Genomic DNA, 23994 nt, shown 5'->3' with positions numbered 1-23994 from the left:
CCGGTTGGTGCTAACAACCGGAACTAAAAGGTTTCCAAAAAAAATAAAAAAAGGCCACCCGCGCCAGCCGCCCGTTGCCCGCCCACGCCCCGGGCCGGCTACCCTCTGCCAGCCCTCACCCGCGTCCGCCCGCTGCCGCCGCTCGCCTCCGTTCCACCCTCGCCTGCAACCGCCCGCCTCCGCCCGCGCCCGCGCCTACCTCCGCTCGTGCCCGCCCGCCGCCGCTCGGCCGCCCGCGCCACTGCCCTACCCTCACCCCGCTGCTGCTCTTCACTGCCAGTGAGGGCGTGAGCAGAGGGAGAAGGGGTAGGGCAGCAGAGGGGGAGGGCGCGGCAGTGATGCAGAGAGGGAGGAGAGGGAGGAGGAGAGGCGACGGTGGAGAGGATGATGAGAGGAAGAAGATAAGGTGGAGAGGAGGAGAGCGCTGCCTGGAAGGAGATAAGGAAGGTGGAGAGAGAGGGGGGGCCGTGTGGAAAGGCCCCCTTTTGTTCCGGTTGGAAAAATCCAATTGGGACAAAAGCCCCTCCTTTTGATTTAGTCCCGGTTGGAATTTCCAACTGAGACAAAAGGAGGGGGGGTCGGTGCCAGATTTTTTAGCCGTTACAACCAGGACTAAAGGGGGGCTTTACAACCGGGACTAAAGCCCCCCTTCCCGGTGATGGCCTTTGGTGCCTCATTTTTGACCCGGGACTAAAGGCACTTTAGTCCTGGTTCCAAAGTTAACCAGGATAAAAGCACCTGGATGGAAGGTCAGTTCTCCAATAGTGGGTCAGTCCTCCCCTCCAGTAGAAGGACACAACTGTGGGCCCATACGTTTGATGCAAGAACACCGCTCGGCCCCTCTAGCTGCGGAGAGAGATGTCTCATGAGTGGCGAGCCTATACCATCGCAGACGTAGTCACTAGTCGACAATGAAGCGGACATCCCATGCTTGTTCGTCGCTTACTAGATGGGTCATTTTCAAAACTTTGGTTGATTTATGCGGTGAAAAGTACATACGAGGGTTCATCAAGCATGGGACTAGTGTGGTTAAAGAAAACGGAAATGAGAATACAATGTGTTAATTATCTAGGACTGCATCGTACAATCTTAGCACCAGACATGTGCTAGTGTGGTTAAAGATTTCCATTGAGATCGCTAGTTGGATCCCGTCACATATAAGAAATAAAGCGGGATTCTTATTGTCCTTCACCTTCTTCTACCTTTGAGCGACGCCGACGCGGGTTTCTTCTACCTCTGAGTTCCTGCTGCCCCCCCGCCGCCCACCTCTACCACCGCCTGCGGACGGCGGCGACACGCCACCGTGCCACTTCGCCAGCTCCCGCCCCACCTCATCCCCCACCCTTCTGAACCATTGCTCCTCACCGCCGGCACCGGCCACCGGCGGTCCTCCACCGCCCGGCTAGCGGCGTCATCGCCGCCCGCCCTTGCCGCCCACAACTCGTGACCTCCGCTGAACCTGCCGCCGCCGGCGGCCACCATCTAAAGCCGCCAGCCATGGAAATCCCCCCAATCTAGAAACCCAAATTCCTAACCCTAATCCTCCTTCCACCCCCACCGCCGCCAGCCTCCACCGCTGCGTGCGGCCGGCGTCACCACCGGCTCCACCCACCTCCTGCTGCGGCCCCTGCCCCCGTTCTTCTCCTCCAATGCTCGGAGCAGGATAAGGCCATGCGGAGGTCACGTGCGTGCAGTTAATAGCTGCCGCGTGTCTATTTGCTGGCAACAAACAGCGGCGCGCGCCCGATAAGGATTTTGGAAATAAAGCTAAACTCAAACTTGGTATATAAGGGCAACGACGCCTAACTGACATTTGATGACCACGTCGGTTCGTTTTTTTATTCTTTTTCTCTATGTTTTAATCTCTTGTTTCAAACTCATGCTACGCTTAATTTAGTTGTCCGAGATTAGTCATGATTTTCTAGTAATTGGTCCATATGTTTACCAATTGGTTAAAATAATGAAAATGTTGATATTTCATCACACAGTATACCGCAATCTGCCGCCACCGAGCTGGCTGGCTCCGATGTCCGATCCACATCTACAAGCTACACTACACTAGCCGATGGAGACTGCTGGTCGGCTGCTTTCCGTGCATCTGTGACCTCCTGATGCGACTCGCTGCAGGGAAGAAAGATACGATTTCGCGGCTACCGGACGCTGTCGAGGCCCGGCTGGATGCTCTTCTCGTTTTCACCCTCGCCATCCACGGATTTCTCAAGCGCCACCATTAGCATTTCGTCTTTTTGGTTCTGCTCGCTTGTCAGGGGGGGTCGGAGAAAAGAGGGGGCAACGTCGTGCACAGTGCCGCAGCTTGCTCTTGTCTTGGTGGGGCTGAAGCTGGAAGCCTGGAACACCGAGTCCAAAGTTCTTGTTTACTTGTCGGGACGCTCACATCGGATTCGTTATTTGATCCGATTCCGATCCCGTGGACATGCCGTCAAAACGGTTTATTAATAATAACGTGTTTTGATCTTTTGTGCGAATACAATCGCAATAGTTTTCCTATGCAACCTCAAAATGATTAGTAAATTGTTGAAAACCGAAAAAAATAGTCATCATCCTTGGAATTAGTAGCCATTAAAAAAAACAAGAGTAGTGTTGAAGCAAAAGTGACATCGCACAGTTAATGTAGCGGGGCACTTGACTTTAAGCTGAAAGTCAAAGTTGTAAAATAAGATATTTTACTTTACTTTACGCCTGGACATCAACTCAACCTACTTAAAATTGTTTCTTCAAGTTAAAAACATATACCCCACCGTACTTTAATATACGACGTTGATTAGTTCAAAAATGAGCTAACCAACGCCATATAATAGAGAACGGAGATAGTACGTGGCAACCCAGCCTACCTAAAATTGTTTTTTCAAGTTGAAAACATATATGGAAGAACCACTGCCATAAAATAAGAATACAAACATTTTTCTCGTGCTGTACAGTTAGTCGACAGGAAAAGCATTTCCAAAAGACTTTTTAATAGTCATCCTTAATAATCCTCCCATGCTGCATGCTTGTGGCAACTAATGATTTTCAATGACACTCACATGGACGTCCAGATTCCCAACCACTCCGTACTATAGAAACAAAAGCCTCCCAGAACTAGACAAAAAGAAACGGAAATATAAAAATGACAGACTTTGCTTGCCAGTGGACCGTGTGAAAACTGAAAAGCCAGGCGCACCGCCGCCGCATCCCGTGGGGTTAAACAAGGGTTTTTGGCGTTCAGTTGCCTCTGCTCCTCTCCAGTCTCCACCTCTCCCGGGTCTCGCCGTCACCGCGGAGATGCGGGGCCTCGCCGTCGCAAGCCCGCTCCCTCCCGCCGCCGCAGCCGCTCTCCGGCGGACCCGCGCCCCCTCCTCCTCCGGCAGGTGCGCGCCTCTCCGCATTCCCCTCATCCGACACTCGCGCCGCGTCGGTATTGCTAGTCCCGTGGCGGCATGTGAAACGAAACCTCCGCCCGCGCGAGTTCGCGATCGCATTGCACGCCTGCGGCGCGGGCTTCCGCGTCGTGTGCGGTTCTGATCGCGCGGGGGCCGTGGACCGCCTGGGGGAGGTGGCATCAGGTGGCGATAGCCGTGGCTGCAGTTGGTGTGGGGCTTTGTTGGGTGGTGGTGTGGTTTTGACTCCTGTTTGGGGCTTCAAATCTTGGGAATCCGATGGATACCATCACTCGTGTTGGTGCTACTGATTTACTTCTTTCCTATTTTCTTGGGACTGATAGGCAAACCGGCTCTCAAATAACCTCGGGAGCTGTATTGAGTTGCAATTTCTGTGTACCCCGCTGTCTCTCTGAACACAACCACAACCACCTGGGCTATGCTTATTCTACCGTGCATGGTATCAGTCTATCAGAATGATACTCAGCTAGAGTTGGCCTTGTCCGGCCCATGAAATCTGTATCAACGGCAATTAAGAACTTGCAAAACCAGGAAATGGACAGTACATCTGTTTCGGTTGGATTTGGGCTACGAAGAAGAAAGTCAGGAACGATCAGAGCTATGTATTAAGACATAGCTGCTCGTACTTCCCCGATCCTGCCACAGAAATTGGGAGCATGGATGCACAAACTTGAAGTTCCTGCATCATATGCCTGGCTCAATAAGCTGTGAAACAAGTGGATGAGAAGTGATGTGTTTTGGAATTTATAACACTATTATGAGCTTTACTGAATGTTGTTTCAGTAAAATACTAAATTTTAGTTTCCACATTATATCTTGTTGGATTAGCCAGTCTGCATTTTTTTTTCTTGTTACTCTGTGTTCCCTCCAAGGTTTACAGGAGTTTATGCCAGCTAATATCTTATTTCTCTGTTCTCTAAAAGACCCCTCTGATACATGAGTATGACGTGCCAATCTTTTACATTCTCCTTTGTATTATGCTGGTTCACAGGGAAGTGTCATCACAATGTTGGAAGTATGACTTAAGCCAAGACCGATCTTTGGGAGGCTCCCTAAGGTAGTGTTTTGTGTGATTTCTGTTGTGTATTTATAGTGTACTTTTCAACTAGAGGACCTGGTGTCCTGGCCTATTTTTATTATGGCTAAATTCCGAACTCATCAAGGCTTTGTTTTCATCTGACCGTTTCACTAGTTTCAGTCCACCTTGCAAGCTTCAGTTATACGTTCAGCACTTAATGTCTGATGTTTGCAGACTTTTCATAAAATGTATATTTCGGTCCAGAATTACAGGCTCCTAAAGACCTGTTATGTTGTCTTCATTAGGTTCAATTGGATCATTATTACTTTACCAGTTCTATTCCAGTCAGTTAAGCTTTGCAAAGTACTCAAGTTCTGTTGCTACCTTGTTCAGGATAGGTCAGTCTCAAGGAAGTTTGCACAGACATCGTCCGACAAATTTGCTCAGACCAGCTGCTGGTAGTTCTGCCTTCTATCATGCATTGCGAATGTTTGAATTTGTTATCCTTAGCACAACCATTTTAATCTTGTCTCACCCTGAAAGTGTTAAACTTTTCTCATCTCTCTCTGACATGTTTCCAGCTAAGAGTTGTTTCTGTTCTTTACATATGTACTTTTATTCTTGCAGCAGCTATTTCAGTCGAACAAGATGAAGTTAATACATATCTTCCAAAAGGTGATATGTGGTCTGTCCACAAGTTTGGTGGAACCTGTATGGGAACACCCCAAAGAATTCAGAGTGTTGCAGATATAGTTCTTGGTGATTCTTCTGAGAGAAAGCTGATCATAGTTTCTGCAATGTCCAAAGTAACTGACATGATGTACAACCTTGTACATAAGGCTCAGTCAAGGGATGATTCATATACAATAGCACTTGAAGAAGTTTTTGAGAAGCATATGGCTGCAGCAAAGGATCTTCTTGATGGGGAAGATCTTGCAAGATTCTTGTCTCAGTTGCACTCAGATGTCAGCAACTTGCGAGCAATGCTCCGTGCTATTTATATAGGTTTGAGCTGCAAATTCCCACTTTGTTTGTCCATTCCTGAATGATGAGTCTTGTTTGTCAGATCAGGAAGTATATTCTCAGATTGTTGAAATCCTTTCTAGTTCAGTTGTTTGTTATTTTGCTGTCTTGGAGAGTTCATTGCACCGTTGAAGAAAGAAGTCACCTAGCCTACCTAACGTTAGGAGCCCTCCTGGTGCCTAGTTGCTGCCTACTGCCCACCTAGTGCTTGGCACCTTTTAGAAAACTGGACTTTATTGGTGCCTGCTGTCTGCCAGATTCTAAATTCATCATGCTATAACTTGTACACCAAAACTTAAAGCACCAGCCTCTTGTAAGAGTTTGTCCCATGGAGCTTTAGACATGTTTTGGGGTTCTGTATTCATTTGAGTAGTCACAATATTCTTGATAGGTAAAGTTAGGCAAGGGTACCAAATACTATCAAAATTAGTGGTAACTTGAAATTTGTTTGCCTGAGATTCACAATACCTATATTTAACTTATTTATATATTTTTGCAGCTGGACATGCGACGGAATCTTTCTCAGACTTTGTTGTCGGGCATGGAGAGTTGTGGTCTGCACAGATGTTATCGTATGCAATAAAGAAGGTACACATGAAAAATGCTTAACAACTACTAATGCTTCCCACTTTATCTGTGATTTAAACAACTTACCAATGCTGCAGTGAACTTACGCATTGTAATCTATTAGAATTGGCATGTCAGCAACATTTCATGCTACATGGAGTTGCCTTTTGTTATGTTAATTGTTAATGGCCTACTGAACAACAATGAGGCACGTGAACACTTAATAGTATTTGCACTTGCGTTGACTTTTCTACCTTGCTGACTGAACAATTTGCACAAGTAAAATAAAACAGGATCATTTAGGGGAACAGATGAACTTTTTTTGCAGTGCTGGCGGAGCCAAAACTTTGAAATTTGCCTCACTCTTTAGCACTCTTTAGTATTCTTGAACACCCAAAATCTTTTTTTTTACGAAGCCATCATTGTATGAATGGCCATGATACTCTGCTCTAGTTCAGTTCTTATCTGAAGTACTGTTATCATGCATAACCATGTACTTATGTGGTTCAGTACTGAGATGATACAAATTCATAATCACTGAACATTGACACGACCAGTGGCTTCGTTGCCACTGCTTTCTCCTATCGCCATACTTTTTCATATGGTGGGGTAGGACTTTAATATTGCTAGTATATAGTTACTCACTAAACAAGGATACTATTTTTCCTTTCCCTTTGTTACAGTTACATGCTACAGGTAATGTACTCTAGTGTTTACCTTTGTGAACAAATTGACCTATACTACAGTATTTAAACTATGCAGTCTGGAGCACCATGCAGTTGGATGGATACAAGAGAAGTTCTAGTCGTAAAACCTAGTGGTTCTAATCAAGTAGACCCTGATTACTTAGAATCTGAGAAGCGGTTTCAGAAATGGTTTTCTCGACAACCAGCTGAGACAATAGTTGCCACGGGGTTTATTGCGAGTACAGCAGAAAACGTACCTACCACTTTAAAAAGGGATGGAAGTGATTTCTCAGCAGCCATAATTGGTTCTCTTGTTAGGGCACGCCAGGTCACCATCTGGACTGATGTTGATGGGGTATTTAGTGCAGACCCTAGAAAAGGTTTGTCCTACATGACTCTTCATTTTCTTTTCAACTTTTTTTCAACTTGCTGAAATTTGGATTAGCTTATAGTGCAAACTCATTTTTGGGTGATAGCTCTTTGCATTTGCTGTTTGATGGGATTTTGATAGATCAGACTCAAAGGGATGTGTTCGAGAGAAAAAGATTTAAAGGGATGTGAGGGGCCACATGGATGGTCAATTCACGAATGACCAATCGATGGACTGATAAGCCATTTACAATGGACCCTGTTTACTCACATCCCTTTGATTCTTGTCTATCCAACTCTGTCAAATAGTTCGTATGCAGGGTTAGCAAAAATGTAACCTAATAGAGTTCACATCAATATATTTTCTCAAATATTTCGGTAGACACCATATTTTAATAAATACACCTTTTTCCAAGAGTTATTTATACTTTCATCCCCTGTAAAACAAAATAAGATATTTGCTTAACTTGAAGCCTGCAGCTGTCATTACTCTGCCATGTTTGGTATTGAATACATTTCCATGGTCAGTTATCAAAGAGTTGGATATGATATATAAAAACCTCCAAGTACTTATGATCTTTCTGCTTTATTTATGTGCAAAATATATCTGCAAACCAAAATTTTGAACAAAAATCATCCAGTAAATTTCATATGTGCATTATCAAATCTCAAAAAGCAAACATGTTGGACATGTCTAGGTCTCTATTAGAACAAGGCAATGTCCCTTCTTACTGAGGAGTTAGTATATATCTGATATTTTAATATCTGATTAATGCAGTTAGTGAGGCTGTGATCTTAAGCACGTTATCCTACCAGGAGGCCTGGGAAATGGTAATTTTTCCATTATTGGGCACTTGTTCATTTGCTTGCACCCATCATTTAACTATGTTTGAGCAATTGGGCACAACAGTTCTCATGCTCTATGATCATTCTTTCTTTCTGCCCCAAGCTATTTGATCTTTTACAGCATTAAGGATCGTTGATTTACTCAAATTTGTTTTATGCAGTCATATTTTGGCGCAAATGTGTTGCATCCCCGCACCATTATACCTGTGATGAAAGACAACATCCCCATTGTTATTAGGAACATGTTCAATATCTCTGCCCCTGGAACCATGATTTGCAGGCAGCCTGCCAATGATAATGGTGATTTAGATGCTTGTGTCAAATCATTTGCTACTATTGATAATTTGGCCCTTGTCAATGTTGAAGGGTAAGTTAATTCCTTGTTCTTTTAGCCATTAATTGTTGTGATGATGAACTTCCATGATCTTCACCGTCAACAGAAAAATGGTACCATATTTCTGTTGGAAATGTCAACTCTAGATGCTTCTTTCGGCTGATCTTGCAATGTTAACAAGCATAAATCCATAGGCACTATGCACGGGATGGCCTGACTATTGTTAAAACCTATCTCTTGTATTGCCTAAGTAGTCACGGATTCTTCATTGCAGAACTGGAATGGCTGGTGTTCCAGGTACATCAAGTGCCATATTTAGTGCTGTAAAAGATGTTGGAGCTAATGTTATCATGATATCTCAGGTAGATAATGTCCTTTTATATTTGGTATCTACATATGAGTCATCTAGGTTCTTCCTGACTACAAAATATCGTGCAGGCTAGCAGTGAGCACTCCGTATGCTTTGCTGTTCCAGAAAAGGAGGTTGCTGCAGTTTCGGCTGCCTTGCATGTTAGGTTTCGTGAGGCATTAGCAGCAGGGAGGTTATCTAAGGTAATTTTGTCTTCTGCAGAGATTTTTTTGAATGCTTGCTTTGGCAAACATGAGTTAAGTATGAATTGGTTTCTAGAATGGAACAATGCTGTATCCAGTCTTAATGTATGAAGCTTGCTCATTTGAGTAAACATGACTAGGATAATCTGACACACGTCTCCAAGCTAACCTTATGTAGTTATGTCCTATGGGTACTAGCGACACTCCACATGTTTTACAGCAAGAACTTGAAGTCACGAACATAGTACTTTACTGTAGTATATGGAATCTAGTAATGCACGCAAGTGAAGAATGACATTTTAACTTGATGTTGTGGTCACTAAAGTCCTGTTTGTAATCTTTTACACTTGTAAATGGTTTACAAGTGTATTTTCTAGTACACAAGAAAATTATTCTCGTGTAAGTAAGTTATTTGAGTAAATCAGCACTGAACAGCAAAAGAATAACAAAACACAAGGACAAAACAATGGAGAAGGAATGGGAAAGGAAGCAGTAGCGTAGCTAGCAGGGTGGCCAGGTGGGCTACAGCCCACCCTAAGTTGTGCAGCTCAATGTACACCTATAAAAATTGTTTGACAAACAATCTAAAATGTATGTAAATTTCGGAGTTAGTTATTGATTTTAAGATGTTTGCAATTGGAAGACACCTTATTAATATATTATTAGTTTCTGTTGATGAAATTCTATATTTGTATTACATGCTATATTTGCCGTAATTAAAATTTATGTCAAGTTGGACCACCCTAACCCAAAATCCTAGATACGCCACTGGAACGAAGGCATTGGAAGCCAGCATCTACCGGCAATGTAACTTCCACCCTGACGTGCTGGCTCATCTTAGCCAGCCACACTCTCTGCCTCTGTGGACCTACTTGACATGGCCAGCCACACAATCTCCAAATAGTCAGCAACAGAAACCAAAAGACCATAGGAACACTGCTCAAATGTAGTTTAGTCCTGTATTTCCCTTGTCCTGTTTACACTTTATAGATGTGATATTACTAGGACGATCTTCTAATGAGTTGTAATCTGAACGTATAGCAATGGCTTTGTTTTTATGGATTTGGATCAATTATAATATTCTTTGGATGCAAATAATTACTCTCAGGTTGAAGTTATTAATGGTTGTAGCATTCTTGCTGCTGTTGGCCTGAGGATGGCCAGCACTCCTGGAGTGAGTGCAATCCTTTTTGATGCATTAGCAAAGGTATTGTAAATTTCTGGGTTTGGTTAGGCTTGGAATTCCATTAATGCTGGGATTTATGAACCTATGATAATTGATGCAGGCAAACATTAATGTTCGAGCAATAGCTCAAGGCTGCAGTGAATACAATATTACTGTTGTATTAAAGCAAGAAGATTGTGTAAGGGCTCTGAGAGCTGCTCACTCAAGGTTCTTCCTCTCCAAAACCACACTTGCTGTTGGGATCATTGGACCTGGTTTAATTGGTGGGACACTCCTTAACCAGCTGAAGGATCAGGTATCTTCAGTCTCCTAATTTCATGAACAGCATCCAATAATTTCTCTGCAGGACCTCAAAATATTTCTGCACCTGTATGACTTATATTTTTCTGCAGGCTGCTGTTCTCAAGGAAAATATGAACATTGATCTGCGTGTAATTGGAATAACTGGCTCAAGTACAATGCTTTTGAGTGACACGTATGTAACTGAATCATTATTTCCTCCTTTGTGCATAGTGTCATTGTGTGCTGCCTTTCTGCAAGAACTTACCTTTTTCTTGGTCAGAAATCTACGAAATGTTTAGCTTTGTTTAATAAATCTTATGCTCTGATTTAGTGAAAGGGGAGCTGTACTGTACCTATAACTTCTCTGGTCCTCTAGTTTGTTGGCTTGAGCTGACTAATATAATGATGATTGAAAAGGCAATATGATCAGGTGCATTTACAGAAGGAACGAATCAGCTTATAGTTAGGTTAAAAGTTCAGAAATTTTGAATGTCTCAACTACCGTGAGTGTTTTCTCTTTATTTGTTTTATTACCATTATCTGGTTTTTTTCCTGACCTAAAGCTTGACATTACTCTTTTAGGGTTTTGCTACTATAGTTATGTCTTCTTTACATTTCACATTTTTTCCATTCTTTTCTGCAGGGGAATAGACTTAACCCAGTGGAAAGAGCTTCTACGAAAGGAAGGAGAACCAGCTGATGTTGCTAATTTTGTTCGCCATTTGTCTGATAATCATGTGTTTCCGAACAAGGTTTTGGTGGACTGCACAGCAGATACAAGTGTAGCATCCCACTATTATGATTGGTTAAAGAAGGGTATTCATGTCATCACGCCCAATAAGAAAGCAAATTCTGGGCCACTTGATCGGGTAACTATTTGGTTGGTGAAACTTTTTTTATAAACATCGTTTTGAGATAATTCCACATAACTATTAAATGATCATTGACTGAATTACAATTGACATCCATATACTTTGTGCCCATTCACTGCATCTTTCTGTGACCATGGCTAATCTAGGATTTTAAAGGCATAAACCTTGTAAATATTGAAACATAATCTCTGAAACTGAGATCTATTTGCTTTTACCATGAAGATCTAAACACATTCCTTACAGCATCTATGAATATTTTATCTGTCGCATTTTCTTCTCCTGTAGTGTTTATTGATTAAGGAATATTTCCCTTTTTTTCCTTGTATACAGTACCTGAAATTACGGACTCTGCAGCGTGCCTCATACACTCATTACTTTTATGAAGCAACTGTTGGTGCTGGCCTCCCAATCATTAGCACCCTGCGAGGTCTTCTGGAGACGGGTGACAAGATACTGCGTATCGAGGGCATTTTCAGGTTTGTGTGTATGCTTCTGGATTACGAGAGACTATTTTACTGTGTCACTATAGTTTTAGTAAACCACGAATGAACCATAGAAAATATTTGTGACAAATACTTGGATCTATGATCTTCGCTATTCAGTGGATTCCGTATGATGATATCGCTGGCTGATAAAAAGTATGCCTTCTGTTCAATTGCAGTGGAACTTTGAGTTATATATTTAACAATTTTGAAGGAACAAGAACCTTCAGCAATGTCGTTGCTGAAGCAAAAGAGGCTGGATACACTGAACCTGATCCAAGAGATGATCTATCTGGGACTGATGTTGCCAGAAAGGTAAGAGCTTGTTTTCTGTCAGATGCAATTCTTGAAAATGATACCTATTCTTTCTTATACCGAGCACTGTATTTGTATTAATCTGCAATTCTGCATACTAGACAAAGCTTCTGATTTCTGTATCTTCATTAACAAGAATATTTTCAACACATATACAATGTTGACAATGTACCAAAGATATAGTAGTACTTCACTTTGGTTTGGAGTTGCTTAGTTGACTACTCTTTCTGGTGACATTTTCTTCTGGGGCTTCTTAAACCTAATATTCGTATTTTTTTTTCCGGATGATCACATGACGAAATTCCTAGATTTTCCTTTGAGTAAGAATCTAAACCACCAAACCAAAAAATATAATTTCTGAAACCAGAAAAGGACTGGGGGGTGATTTATTATTCTTTTCTTTCATGTTTTTGTTGCCTGTTCTTCATTACTAACCATACTTGGCCCTTTTAAAAAAATGGAGTAGGTCATTATCCTGGCTAGGGAATCGGGTTTGAGGCTTGAACTTTCTGATATTCCTGTTAAGAGCCTTGTGCCAGAGGCACTTGCGGTAAGAGTATTTTCCACTCAGCAGCTGATGCCTTGTTGTATTACTCTTCCTAATTTGTTTTTATCATGGCAGTCATGCTCATCGGCAGATGAATTCATGCAAAAGCTACCATCCTTCGATGAGGACTGGGCCCGGCAACGCAGTGACGCTGAGGCTGCAGGCGAAGTGAGTAGACCCCCTCGCTTTATTGATCACATGTTGCGACTTGATGGGTGCATTGTGCATTGCATTTCTGTCCTGCATTCTTGGTTTCATTCTCTGGTAGGCCTTTCCAAGAAAACCTGAATACGGAAGTGACTGAACAATTGTTTCATCTGAAGGTCCTGCGGTATGTTGGAGTCGTGGACGTGGTGAACAAGGAGGGCCAAGTGGAGCTGCGGAGGTACAAGAGGGACCACCCGTTCGCGCAGCTCTCCGGCTCCGACAACATCATCGCCTTCACCACGTCGAGGTACAAGGAGCAGCCGCTGATCGTGCGGGGGCCAGGCGCGGGTGCGGAGGTGACAGCCGGAGGCGTCTTCTGCGACATCCTGCGGCTGGCCTCTTACCTGGGCGCCCCGTCGTAGGGTAGGGTAGCCGAGCCCTGTGACGAATCTCCTCAGAGGCAGACGGACACCATTGTCCTGCATGATGTCTCCGTTGCTCCCGTATGGACGAGCTGTGGGTAGTGTATTGTTCTGAGTGCCAGCAAATAAGGTCCCTCTTGTTAGGGAAGGATGGGCTTTGGTGTCAGGCGTGGTTGTTTCATCGAATCCAGAGTTCATATTAAACTGATAATGAAGTGCCAACTCAATAATGCAACAACGTTTGCTTGTGGCTACTGCCGTGCGTCGATCTGCGGAAATTGCAGGGAACTGAGGATGACTGGAGCTTAGTGTGCGCAACTGAGTCAAATTTTGCTTGTGGCGCCAATGACCTGGTGGAATCTCTCTTCTGAGTTATGCCAAAAGCTCGGTGTTCTCCAGTTGGTTACAGCGTTATCTTCTACGGGCTGGGCCGATTGCTCACCTGTCAAATTTCAGTGCTAGCCAAGCCAAGACCAAGCGAAAGCTGTATTTTGGTAAAACTCTTTAATACGATGATCAAATTGTCTCTCACCTACTCCAGTCATCTATTGTGACAATTTAAGTGCCACACGTTTGCGCCAATCAGTAGGCAAAACATAATTCTGGGAGAAAACTGCGCAACCGAAACATGACAAATTCTGGGAGAAAGCTACGCAACCGAAACATGACAAGAGAGCAGAGAACTGTGAACTAGCCACATGGAAATGACGCATCAACCCGATCAAAAATTGTACTTCACCGATAATGTGCAGTTTACCCAGTGATGCAGCAATTTACATGCAGTTTACCAAGCGCCAAACCATTTTGATCACTTTCAACGTATGCAAAACAAAATCTCAAGCTCTTGTTACATTTAGCAACACAAAAATATTCCTTTGAAGGCGACTGCAGGCAAAAGCTTGTGTAGTTGCATTGCAGTGGTAAATGTCCAACGGTGCAGACAAGTCATCGGAGTAGTCTGGCTACAGATAGAGGTGCGGTTCTGGCTCGAGGTAACAAAACTGAGATCCACCATCGCCTTGGTGAAACAAAATATGAACATATGCCATCTTTGGTTCAACAAATCCATCTATTCCTATTCCAGCTGCGTTGGCAAAAAGCCTGGCAACCCCCCCCCCCCCCCCCCCCCCCCCCCCCTATTTCACTTTCACCAACTCAATTTCGTAGATGACTGAAGAATTTTTGGGTGCTACAGCTGATTTACCACCAGAGCTGCAGAATACATCAGTACATTACCATCCATCCATAAGCAACACAAATGAAATGTGTAAATGGAACTTTTCTAGAGATGCGCATATAGAAAAAAAACGATGTCAAACACGTACCACATGGAAGGTGGGACTGTGAGCCTTCTTTTCTCCCCAACATGCATTCCTACGGTAGATAACAAAATTATAATATACAATTAAACTCAAATAACCTTGAGAAAAAAAGAATCAAGCTCTGAGGTGGTTACCACAAATACCAACATCCCATCCACGGATAACTTTTCCAGCACCTTCCAATCAGCACAGTATACATTTTTAGTATTTATATTAAGAGTTCAATATGTATTACAAAAGTGTGTGTTTGCAAATATATTACCAAGCTTGAACTTGTAAGGCTTTTCATTAAGATTAGACTCAATAATTTTCCCATCCTTCAACATGCCAACATATTTGATATAAACCTGCACAAATGAAGCAAGATAGTTGGCAATTGGCATTGTTTCTTTTTCTGTGAAGAGCTATGGTATAGAAAACTAGTGTATTGACTGCAAAGCTATGCATGACTAAGTAACTGCTGGCACAATGTCAAGAAATTTGACTGTCAAACTGCTGATAGCAAGATCATCATAAAGGGAACTTTGACAAGCACATTTATATACAATTTTCAATTAACAGCACATTGAGCAGAATTCTCCAGAAGAACTAAGCAGATACCTTGCAGCCATCAGAAGCAACTTTTGCATCTACGTTTCCTGTTGACAGATCTTCTACCATCAACCCATCTTCCAATGTTCTTATATTGGACTGTTTCTCATCTTTTTCCCCTGATTGATTTCTCATCTTTTTCTTTGATTTCTTCTTTATTTCAGCACCTTGTTTTGGAACAGATGGTGCATTAGCATCTGCTATATCCCTGATTATGAGATGACATTAATTGATCAGTGGGTAGTAGATAATAGAAATACATACACACATAAATAGGAACCAAGAGATATACATTGGCGATGCAGGATCCTCACTTATGGCAGAACTTTTTCTTTTCCTGTCATAATTACTCTTTTTCTTGGTCCCATCATTCACCTGTCCATTTTGGGGGTTGGTTTCCTCAGCAACCTTAGCACTGTCTTGCTTAGCCAATGCAACATCATTATCTTCATCACTGCAGCTATCAAATATTGAAGAAGCATTGCGCTTGACAGCAACCTTAGCACCGTCTTTGTTACCCAATGCAACAGATATTGGCACGTTATCTTCTTCATCACTGCTGCTATCAAATATTGAAGGAGCATTGTGCTTGACAGCAGGCTTCATCACTGGAGAACCATCATCATTGTCATCGGTGCTATCTACTTGGTACTTCTTCTTCAAGTGCCGCCGTCTTTCAGCCTTACAAGTCTTTTTTTCACAAGCTATTTGTACAAAATTGGAAACTTGTTATAAAACATTAGGATTGAACTGTGAGCAGATATCTGCACATCAAACATACTGAAACGTATGTAAAATGACTCTGTGAAAACATAAGCAAAGCATGTGACAGAATAACCACATAAAGGAACAGCACAACACTAAGCAATCAAAATGATAGTCCACCAACCATCACTCTAGTTAAATGTGCTTTGAATGTGGGTACAATGTGGTTTGAAGCTATGCAGGATCAGATACAGACAAATGTCAAATAATAAAACCTGTTGGCATGTTAAAATAGGAGCTACCTAGCTGATTTTCAGGACAATAAAACAAAGAAATGCCCATAATTTCTTGATAAATAAAAAAAAGACCATATATTCATAAATCACTTAGATGAAGTTATAACTAGATAATGTGACAATGATAAGTCAACTGTCATTAAGAGTTACCTATCAGATTGTATTTCACAAGGTGAAAATTGAAAAATATGAACCATATATTTGAAAAAAAGATAAAAGCAGTATGTCTAGGTGACATTTTGCAATGAAATCCATTGTAACATAGACCAACCTTTTACCTTTTTGTTTGCGGCCATGTGGAGAGGAGAATTCGTCATCACTAACATCTATAACATCACGATCATCAATAAAGTCAGATTCATAGCTGTCCTCATTGGCATCATGCTCCTCATCAGTGTCAGACTGTCCAATATCTTCCCCATAAGATTCTCTAATTACAATGTTAAGAAAGATTTCACGTTTTGACATGTTAGATGTGAAACAAAGACATTATAATATTGAGAAGGATACGATTCATCATCTCCCACATTAGACCTGCTGCTTGCACGGACATAATATCCAGAGAGATGAATGGAACTCTGACCAATTACTGAGAAGACAACATCATCGACCTCCTCTAACTCAATCTCTAGACGGCACATCTCAGCCAATTTTGGATTTAAACTACAGAGTTTGATGGGGATCTTGTTGCCAACATTGCATTGCAGCACCGTCCTTCCAGCAGCATCACAATTGCTGAGTGTAGCCTATAAAAAAATAAAAGAATTAGTTACAGCACACATTCAAATACTGTTAGAAAAGGGTGATGCTTAGAAGTAAACTACATTCAATTCCAGCAACAAGATGGAAATAGCTAATTGCAGTATCATGTACTAACCAAATGAAAAGGAACTAACAAGTCAATCAGCCTCCTGCTATTTCCAGGAAGTATACAATGGTAGTGTAAAGAACTAGACAGTGTAGAACTATAGTTTCGAACGATCTTAACGCAGTGAGGACAAGGTCATGTCATGTACTACTACTAAGATAGGCTGACTGGATACTATTTCTATGTCAGAAGATAATCAAAAGCACCTATCCTCATTGAATATTCCATCCTGATTTCAAGACCTTCTCTGTTACGTCAACTAAACTACAGTATCCGGGGTGACAGATCGCTGTAGGACTACAAAATGGAAGAAGCACATGTTTATTGGATAAGTGGCAAAATTTAAATAAAAAAAATAACCAACCTGACAAACGCGGAGACGGCCATGGTCGGCCTGATAGGTGTGGGTGTAGGGCTTCCCGGGCTTCACCTCCACCCCTGCATCCACCAATGATCCAATTCATCACGCACCAAACGGATAATAGCTGCGACAACTAAACAAGGCAAACAAAGCCGTCGCTCACCCCAGAACGCCATGACGGGAATGGTGGATGTGGAATTCACGCGCGAGCTACAACTCCAGCGAATGCAACTCCCAACACCTGCAGCCAATCCACGAAAATGACCGGTGAGCTTAGAAGATAACCATAATTTCAAGCGCATATGGGGAGGCGGCGGAGACGGGGCGGAGGGCGAGTCTAGGGTTTGGGAGTCGGCGGCGGAGGGACAAGAGTTAGTTAGGCGTTGGCGGAATACCTCCACGCGGGCCTTCGCCCGGAGGATTCCCCGCAGTGATTGTCGCTCCGCCGCCGCTGCCGCCGCCGCCGCCGCCTCCTTCGGCGCGAGTAGAAGAGGAGGAGAGGAAAGAGGCGGGTGCTTGTCGGCTGGGAGGGGAGAGGAGGGGTTTATCGATGGCATTCGCGTGTAAATATCTCGGAGCTCGAAGGGCACGTTAGTTTAGAGGGGCATGGCCGTTTCTTGGGCCACCGCTTGTTTTAGATGGGCCGTCGCAACTAGCAAAAAGGTGGAGTGCATTTAGGCCCTTATTACTAGTGGAATTCCTCTCTCCTACAACAAAACAAAAAGAAATTTCTAAACCAACCCCTCTTCGGGTTACTCCGTTGGTTTCAAATTGCAGATCGTTTGACTTTTATAAATACATATATATTTTATTATATATCTAGACATAATGTATATTTAGGTGCATAGGAAAATAATGTATCCAAAAGTCAAAACGATGATTTTTTTTAGAGTTCTCTATTTGACACGAGAAAAACTACTCATTCCTTTCTTGGCCCTTAAAAAATTTCCGTTCCCTATTTGACACCGAGTTCAACTTTCATTCCTTATATGACACTCTGTTGGATTTTCTATCCCAGAACCGTTAAATGCCCTGCAAAAAGATGATTTCGCCCTTGTGAGCCCCACCACCCTTCTCCCTACTCTCCTCCCTCCTCTGCTCCACACCGCACGGGACGAGAGGGAGATGGGCACAAGGCGGGCGGTATGGGGAAGGGCCGTGCTGCAACTCTGCGCTAGGCGGAGCCGGCGACGGCCGCTGCATGCAGCCTCCACCAAGCTCGCACGACCACGCCGCGAAGGGCATCACCGCCGACGCCTCCCCTGCGGCCGGTGGCAGATCCCATTGGCGGGCCTGGGGAAGGGCGGGGACGGCCGCCACGGCCGGATTAGAGCCGCGTCACCCCAGGCGGCCTCCTCATCGCCGCCACCAACATTCTGGAGCTCGACGCCCTCATCGTGCGTTGTGAGCGCGCGCATGGCGCGCGTTCGCTAACGGCGTCGTAGGCCTCCTGGACATGGCCAACGGCGACGATCGCCGGCGGACCATGAGCTCCACCGGTCGCGCATCCGTAGCCTGACGCTAGCGAACTGCACGGTGTCGCCGCTGTACCGGTACGGCACACTCGCCGAGCTCGTCCTGCGGGACATGCCAGCGTCCATGCCGGCGGCCACTTACCAGAGATCTTCACCGCGCGCTCGCCGCTGGAGACGCTGCACCTCGTGCCACGTCAGTGGTACGTGCGGCTGCACGGGGAAGACGAAGCGGTTGGTGATCAGCGCGCTGGGCTTACGGCTGAAAGAGCTCGTCGTTGACGGCTGCTCGTTCCTAGCCACGGCGGAGAGGAGGGAGAAGGGTGGTGGGGCCTACAGGGACAAAATCGTCTTTTCGTAGGGTATTTAACGGTTCTCGGATAAAAAATCCAACAGGATCGTATAAGAAATTAAAGTTAAACTTGGTGTCAAATAGGGAACGGATTTTTTTGAGAGCGAAGAACGAATATGGAATTCTCTCGAATTTTTTAATTGTTCCTAGAGTGTGTGACCGTGTGAGTGATGTGTGTGTGAGTCCTGAGCGTCCATGATTGTAAAGAGAGAGAAAAAGAATAAACAAAAGAACATGAAGGCAGAAAATGCATCTTCGCATTTCGATGAAACAATCTTCATTAAGTCTTTAAAAAAACAACCTTCATTAGGGAAGAGTGGGAACTAACTGATATGCAGCTATGGAGTGCATGGATTATTATAGAAAACACTAGGTCCTATTGTGAAGCTAAAATTTCAGCATTACCAGAACAAGTAGCCAAAATTGATGCCCTAGTTTTACCAACTTGCTAAGAAAATGAACTGAGGTAGAGCCAAATAAAATATGAAACTGATGGCCAGATGTGGTAATTGTTGCAAGTGCAACTTATTATAGCCAAATTAAAACTTTAGCGAACTAGAAATGCCCTGCGGAATTTTTTTGTATGTTATCCAAATATTGAAGGCACTGCCGTTTGTAGCAAACCAGCAATGTCTAGAAACTGCATAGACAGGTACTGCATTTATGCCATATGTCACCTTGTGTGTACTACGCACTACCATGAAAGAAAATAACAAGCCAACAAAACCAACAAACACATCATCTCAAGTTTTTCTGGGCCTTCTTCTTCGCACGAAACAATCCCAACATCTCAATCAGCAAAGTCAACAGAAGCAACCGAAACCTAAGGGTGCTTGAGTTCTGTGATGCATTGTACGCATGTGAACATTTTATCTATCTCTTTTAAAATTTGGAGATGCTGCATATACAATATCCCCGTACATGCATATGGGACCATGAGTGATGTGATATCTACCAATAATGTATGCCCTTTATATATGTGGTGCAATCTAGTGAAGTTAATTATACTTTTGAACAACAAGCATGCATTTGACCTACATGCATGGTGCCTATATTGTACAAATTAGCAGTCCTGATCGGCAGTGACAATTACTTGTATTCATTTCAAGTCCTTGTCATGAAAAAAGAATAAAATTGTATTTTTGTACAATTGAAAACTTTGTTTCTTAGGCTGTAGTGCCGTGTGCCGGCCTTCTGTGCTGGTTGACACTAAGGAACGGCTGATATTTCTTTTCCTGCCATTTCACTATCACACGTACGGCTTCCCTTGATTGGATCATATATAGTAGGATCCACATAATTGCACCTTGCTTAATGAACACAAGAATTTTATTTTCAAGGATACGGTGTTTGTGAATCCGATCATTTAGACCGCTGATATGGCATCATTACATGTTATAGTTTTGCAAGTTTACAGATAATTCCAATTTATTTATTTATTTCTATAACACCTTTCAAACCAGGAAGTAATTAACTACTATAAGTAAAGCCATGTAGACTTGAGGACGAGGGTCCTACTAACCATGCTTTCATGTTCAGTAGACTACTCTACTTACTAGTGGTTGATTATGCAAACATACAAATTAAACTAACAGAAATCTTGGACAAATTAAATGCAGGGGAACGCATATGACGGTATTCAGCTTCCTATGTGGCTATCTCCATACCAACGTTGCACAAACCATTGACAAAGAGTTGTGTAGAGAGTTGTTAGGAGCTATCTATAGGAGTACTGTTACCACCTTCTAGAACGCATATGGTGCCAAAAAGAAAGAAAAAATAACAATGAAACACATGCATGCACTAAACTTCAACGTGATTTGTGGCTAATCAGTGTATATCATACCTCTCTAGAGGATGTTTAGATGCTCACGAGGCACGGTTATTACTTATTTCTCAATGATAGTCGGATCAAAACTAACTTTTGTTCACAATCAACACATTTTATGCACCAATAACAAGTTGTGCCGATTGGACGGCATCACATACTTTGTTCTTGGAGAGAATTTCCTATTTCACACTTATATAATTAGTGGTTATGTTCTTGACCATCAAAATTTGTCACAGACTTGAACTTTGGTTCCTCTCATTTGACACTCCCGTTTGTTTTGTCAGTTAACTCGGGTGAGCAGTACCCCGTGGATACTTCCACCATATTTTACTAAACAAAACGACATCCAAATCACCTCTTAAATTCATGAAACTTTTTGTAGTGATATAAAAGATAGAGATGAACTCATTTTACACAAAAACACATATATATCATTTAAAATCTTAAAACTAAAATTCATCAAAATATGCTACTTTTAAAGATTATGTGATTTTTTGAGCATAGTGATTAGAGCACCTGAGTAGCACCCAGCATGTTCGGGTTCGACTCCCTATGGGAGCGAATTAAACGGATCTAAAATAAAAATTATAAAAAAATAGGTAGGAGCTTCCCCTGCTGACTTCGGTCAAAAGAAAAGATATATCCGTGTTTTTATGTAAAATGAGTTCATCTCTATCTTTTATATCACTACAAAAAGTTTCATGATTTTTAGAGGTGATTTGGATATCGTTTTGTTTAGTAAAATAGGGTGGAAGTATCCACGGGTTACTGTTCACCCGAGTTAACTGACGGAACGAACAGGAGTGTCAAATGAGGAACCAAAGTTCAAGTCAGTGTCAAATAAGGAAGGAAAATTTTTTGAGGGACAAGAAAAGAGCCACTCATTATATTAGTGTCAAATAGTTCTCTCTTGTCTTTGTTCTGCTGTAGTGCAACAAGCCTATTGCTTGTCTGAGCCTGGAGAGGCCACTACCATAAACAAACCAAGCTCCTTATCACATTTCCTCATAAATGCAGTGACCAAATCATCCATTCAAGAGTAGATATTTAAGTGAACAATATCGACTTCAGATATGGATGCTTTGTGGAGCACAATTGTTTTCCTGTTGGCTTGGCCTTGATAATGTCTTAGTTTTATCTTTGTAGCTTGCCACATTGATAAATAGTGTTTGAGAGAAACAAGCAAGAGCGAGAGAATGGAGATGAAAACTGAATAGTTCATTGATTCAATCTGTGTTTTACATATATATACAACAAGGAAGGATGCGTTGTATGAACGCTGTGGCAACCGCCGTGTCCGTACGCCACCCCGACGATGTCGGTTCCCAGAACCGACATGCTTGATGGATGAATGGATGAGATCATTTGATCTCATATTTTTTAACACTCCCCCTCGATCGAATCCAGCTTTGATCATCCTCAAATTAGAAGATTTATTTCTTCATGACATCTATTAAGAAATCAGAGGAATATATATATATATAGATATATTAACTAAAACTCCTCAAAACCCGATGGGAAAATAAGGAGAATAATCATGATATATAAATGTTTCTTTGGATCCTTATGAGTGAAGCTCATAGTGTAGTCCAAAGAATTATATGCTTATAATCATCATTGTTAAAAACCCCAGTGGGGAAAAATAAATGATGAAGTATATATGTCGGATTTAGTAGCCCGGCAGTCTACCAGGGGGTTACCCAAGTGGTTGATTTGTAGGTGGAGGGGATTGCAAAACCAAGAACTCGAAGGTGATCACGAGAACACAAGGGACACGAGGGTTTTAGACAGGTTCGGGCCTCCAGAGAGTAATACCCTACGTCCTATATGCTGGTGGTTTGTATTGCTCAAGAGTTGATGTTGTTGGGTTGCACTTGGGAGGTGCCCTTGGCCACTTTATATAGGCTAATGACCTAGTGTTTACAAGTCAGTTTGAATCTAATCTACTTGGTAGTTACATGGAAGGTAATCTGAGTTGGATAACAATATGTATCTCGCAATATCCGGGCTGATTTGAATCGCCCAGCCTCCTTGGCGTGTACTCCAAGTATCTTTATGTCCTTGGTCTGCACACCCTGGTTGGGCGGGCCCACTTGTCAGGTCTGGCCAGTATCTTGGTTGGTGGGGACCCATGGGGTACCCATATCCCTCAAGTCCCCGAGAGATGTGTAGGCAAACAGGAACTTGAGGTCATCACAGCGAAGCTTGGAATGTAGTCGGCTAAAACTGCATGGCATCATGGTGACGGAGAGGCTGCATAGTGCTAAAAAAAAGAAGAAAATCTGAGCGAACGCATAGCCATATACGCAGAGCGAAGTCAAGTGCCGAGTTGATGGATGTCAGGCATCCAGCAGGTCGAAGCGAAGGACAGTGGTCTTCGCATCGTTCTTCAAGCGCGGATTTGGGATCCCTTGCGGGGACTTCTTCCGGGGTCTTCTACATTACTACAAGATTGAACTGGTATACCTGAATCCCAACTCGATTTTGGATATTGCAGTGTTCATCCATCTGTGTGAGGCATATTTGGGCATCCCCCTGCACTTCAATTTGTGGAGGTATTTGTATCAATTGAAGCCTCTGTCAACAAAGGGGAAGCAGCCGCGGGTGATTGGGAGTTGTGGTTTTTCTCTACGGTCGAAGAAAGTGCATGAGTACTTCGACCTCCAGTTGAAAGAATCTAACAAGGGCAGGCACAAGGAGTGGTTCACGGTCGCCAATCAGCAGCCCGAGCTCCCGCCGTGTACTGGATACGGGCCAGTGACCATGCCCGAGTGGTCGAACCAGCTGACCTCGGAGGAGCATGTGCAGGTGAAGCAATTGCTGGAGAAGATCGCCGACTTGAAGGTGCGTGGTCTCATAGCTGGAGCGGTCAGCATCAATTTCTGTCGGAGACTGACGTAGCCAATCCAGAACAGAGTTCATCCGGCGTATGAGTACACAGGGCCGCAGGACCCGACCTGGGAGGTCCAGTGAAAGGTGCCCAAGGAGGAAATCGTCAACCAGGTGTTCGAGTTTTTTGGGAGCCTAACAAGAACAAGAGCTACCTCAAAGCTTATTCCCTGAAGAGGTCGGTCAACCCGTATGACCTTAACTATAGTGATTTAGCGTTTCCATTCTGCTGTTGTGTTGTCTCTAACTAATCTTGTTGTC

The 23994-nt window shown here is 43.2% G+C and overlaps 2 protein-coding genes across 3 annotated transcripts; one reads left to right on the top strand and one right to left on the bottom strand.

Moving 5' to 3' along the window:
• The first annotated feature begins 3181 nt into the window (after window positions 1-3181).
• LOC117843564 (bifunctional aspartokinase/homoserine dehydrogenase 2, chloroplastic) lies at window positions 3182-13300 on the top strand. 2 transcript variants are annotated; one of them, XM_034724203.2, is made up of 19 exons: window positions 3182-3368; window positions 4390-4455; window positions 4810-4874; window positions 5047-5421; window positions 5939-6027; window positions 6769-7072; window positions 7840-7892; window positions 8069-8274; window positions 8516-8603; window positions 8680-8793; window positions 9902-10000; window positions 10080-10274; window positions 10372-10454; window positions 10905-11130; window positions 11464-11609; window positions 11795-11930; window positions 12397-12480; window positions 12553-12645; window positions 12801-13300. In XM_034724203.2, exons 1-19 carry the CDS (start codon window positions 3283-3285, stop codon window positions 13044-13046), a joined length of 2754 nt encoding a protein of 917 aa, XP_034580094.1. In that variant the 5' UTR covers window positions 3182-3282; the 3' UTR covers window positions 13047-13300. The 2 variants fall into 2 exon arrangements, with proteins under 2 accessions (XP_034580094.1, XP_034580093.1); XM_034724202.2 differs by having other exon boundaries at window positions 5044-5421.
• A 451-nt stretch (window positions 13301-13751) lies between these two features.
• On the bottom strand, window positions 13752-17742 carry LOC117843565 (peptidyl-prolyl cis-trans isomerase FKBP43). The gene is made up of 11 exons (XM_034724204.2): window positions 17585-17742; window positions 17353-17430; window positions 17193-17266; window positions 16471-16706; window positions 16239-16390; window positions 15252-15663; window positions 14969-15167; window positions 14631-14715; window positions 14503-14544; window positions 14372-14420; window positions 13752-14258 (listed from the first exon to the last, which is right to left on the bottom strand). The coding sequence occupies exons 2-11, from the start codon at window positions 17363-17365 to the stop codon at window positions 14183-14185; spliced, it is 1338 nt and encodes a 445-aa protein (XP_034580095.1). The 5' UTR covers window positions 17366-17430; window positions 17585-17742; the 3' UTR covers window positions 13752-14182.
• Between the last annotated feature and the right edge of the window lie 6252 nt (window positions 17743-23994).

The sequence above is a fragment of the Setaria viridis genome, chromosome 2 (genome assembly GCF_005286985.2).
Source record: "Setaria viridis chromosome 2, Setaria_viridis_v4.0, whole genome shotgun sequence".
Taxonomy (NCBI): Eukaryota; Viridiplantae; Streptophyta; class Magnoliopsida; order Poales; family Poaceae; genus Setaria; species Setaria viridis.
Note: the sequence above shows the minus strand (reverse complement) of the source record. Positions and strands in the feature narration are given on the sequence as shown.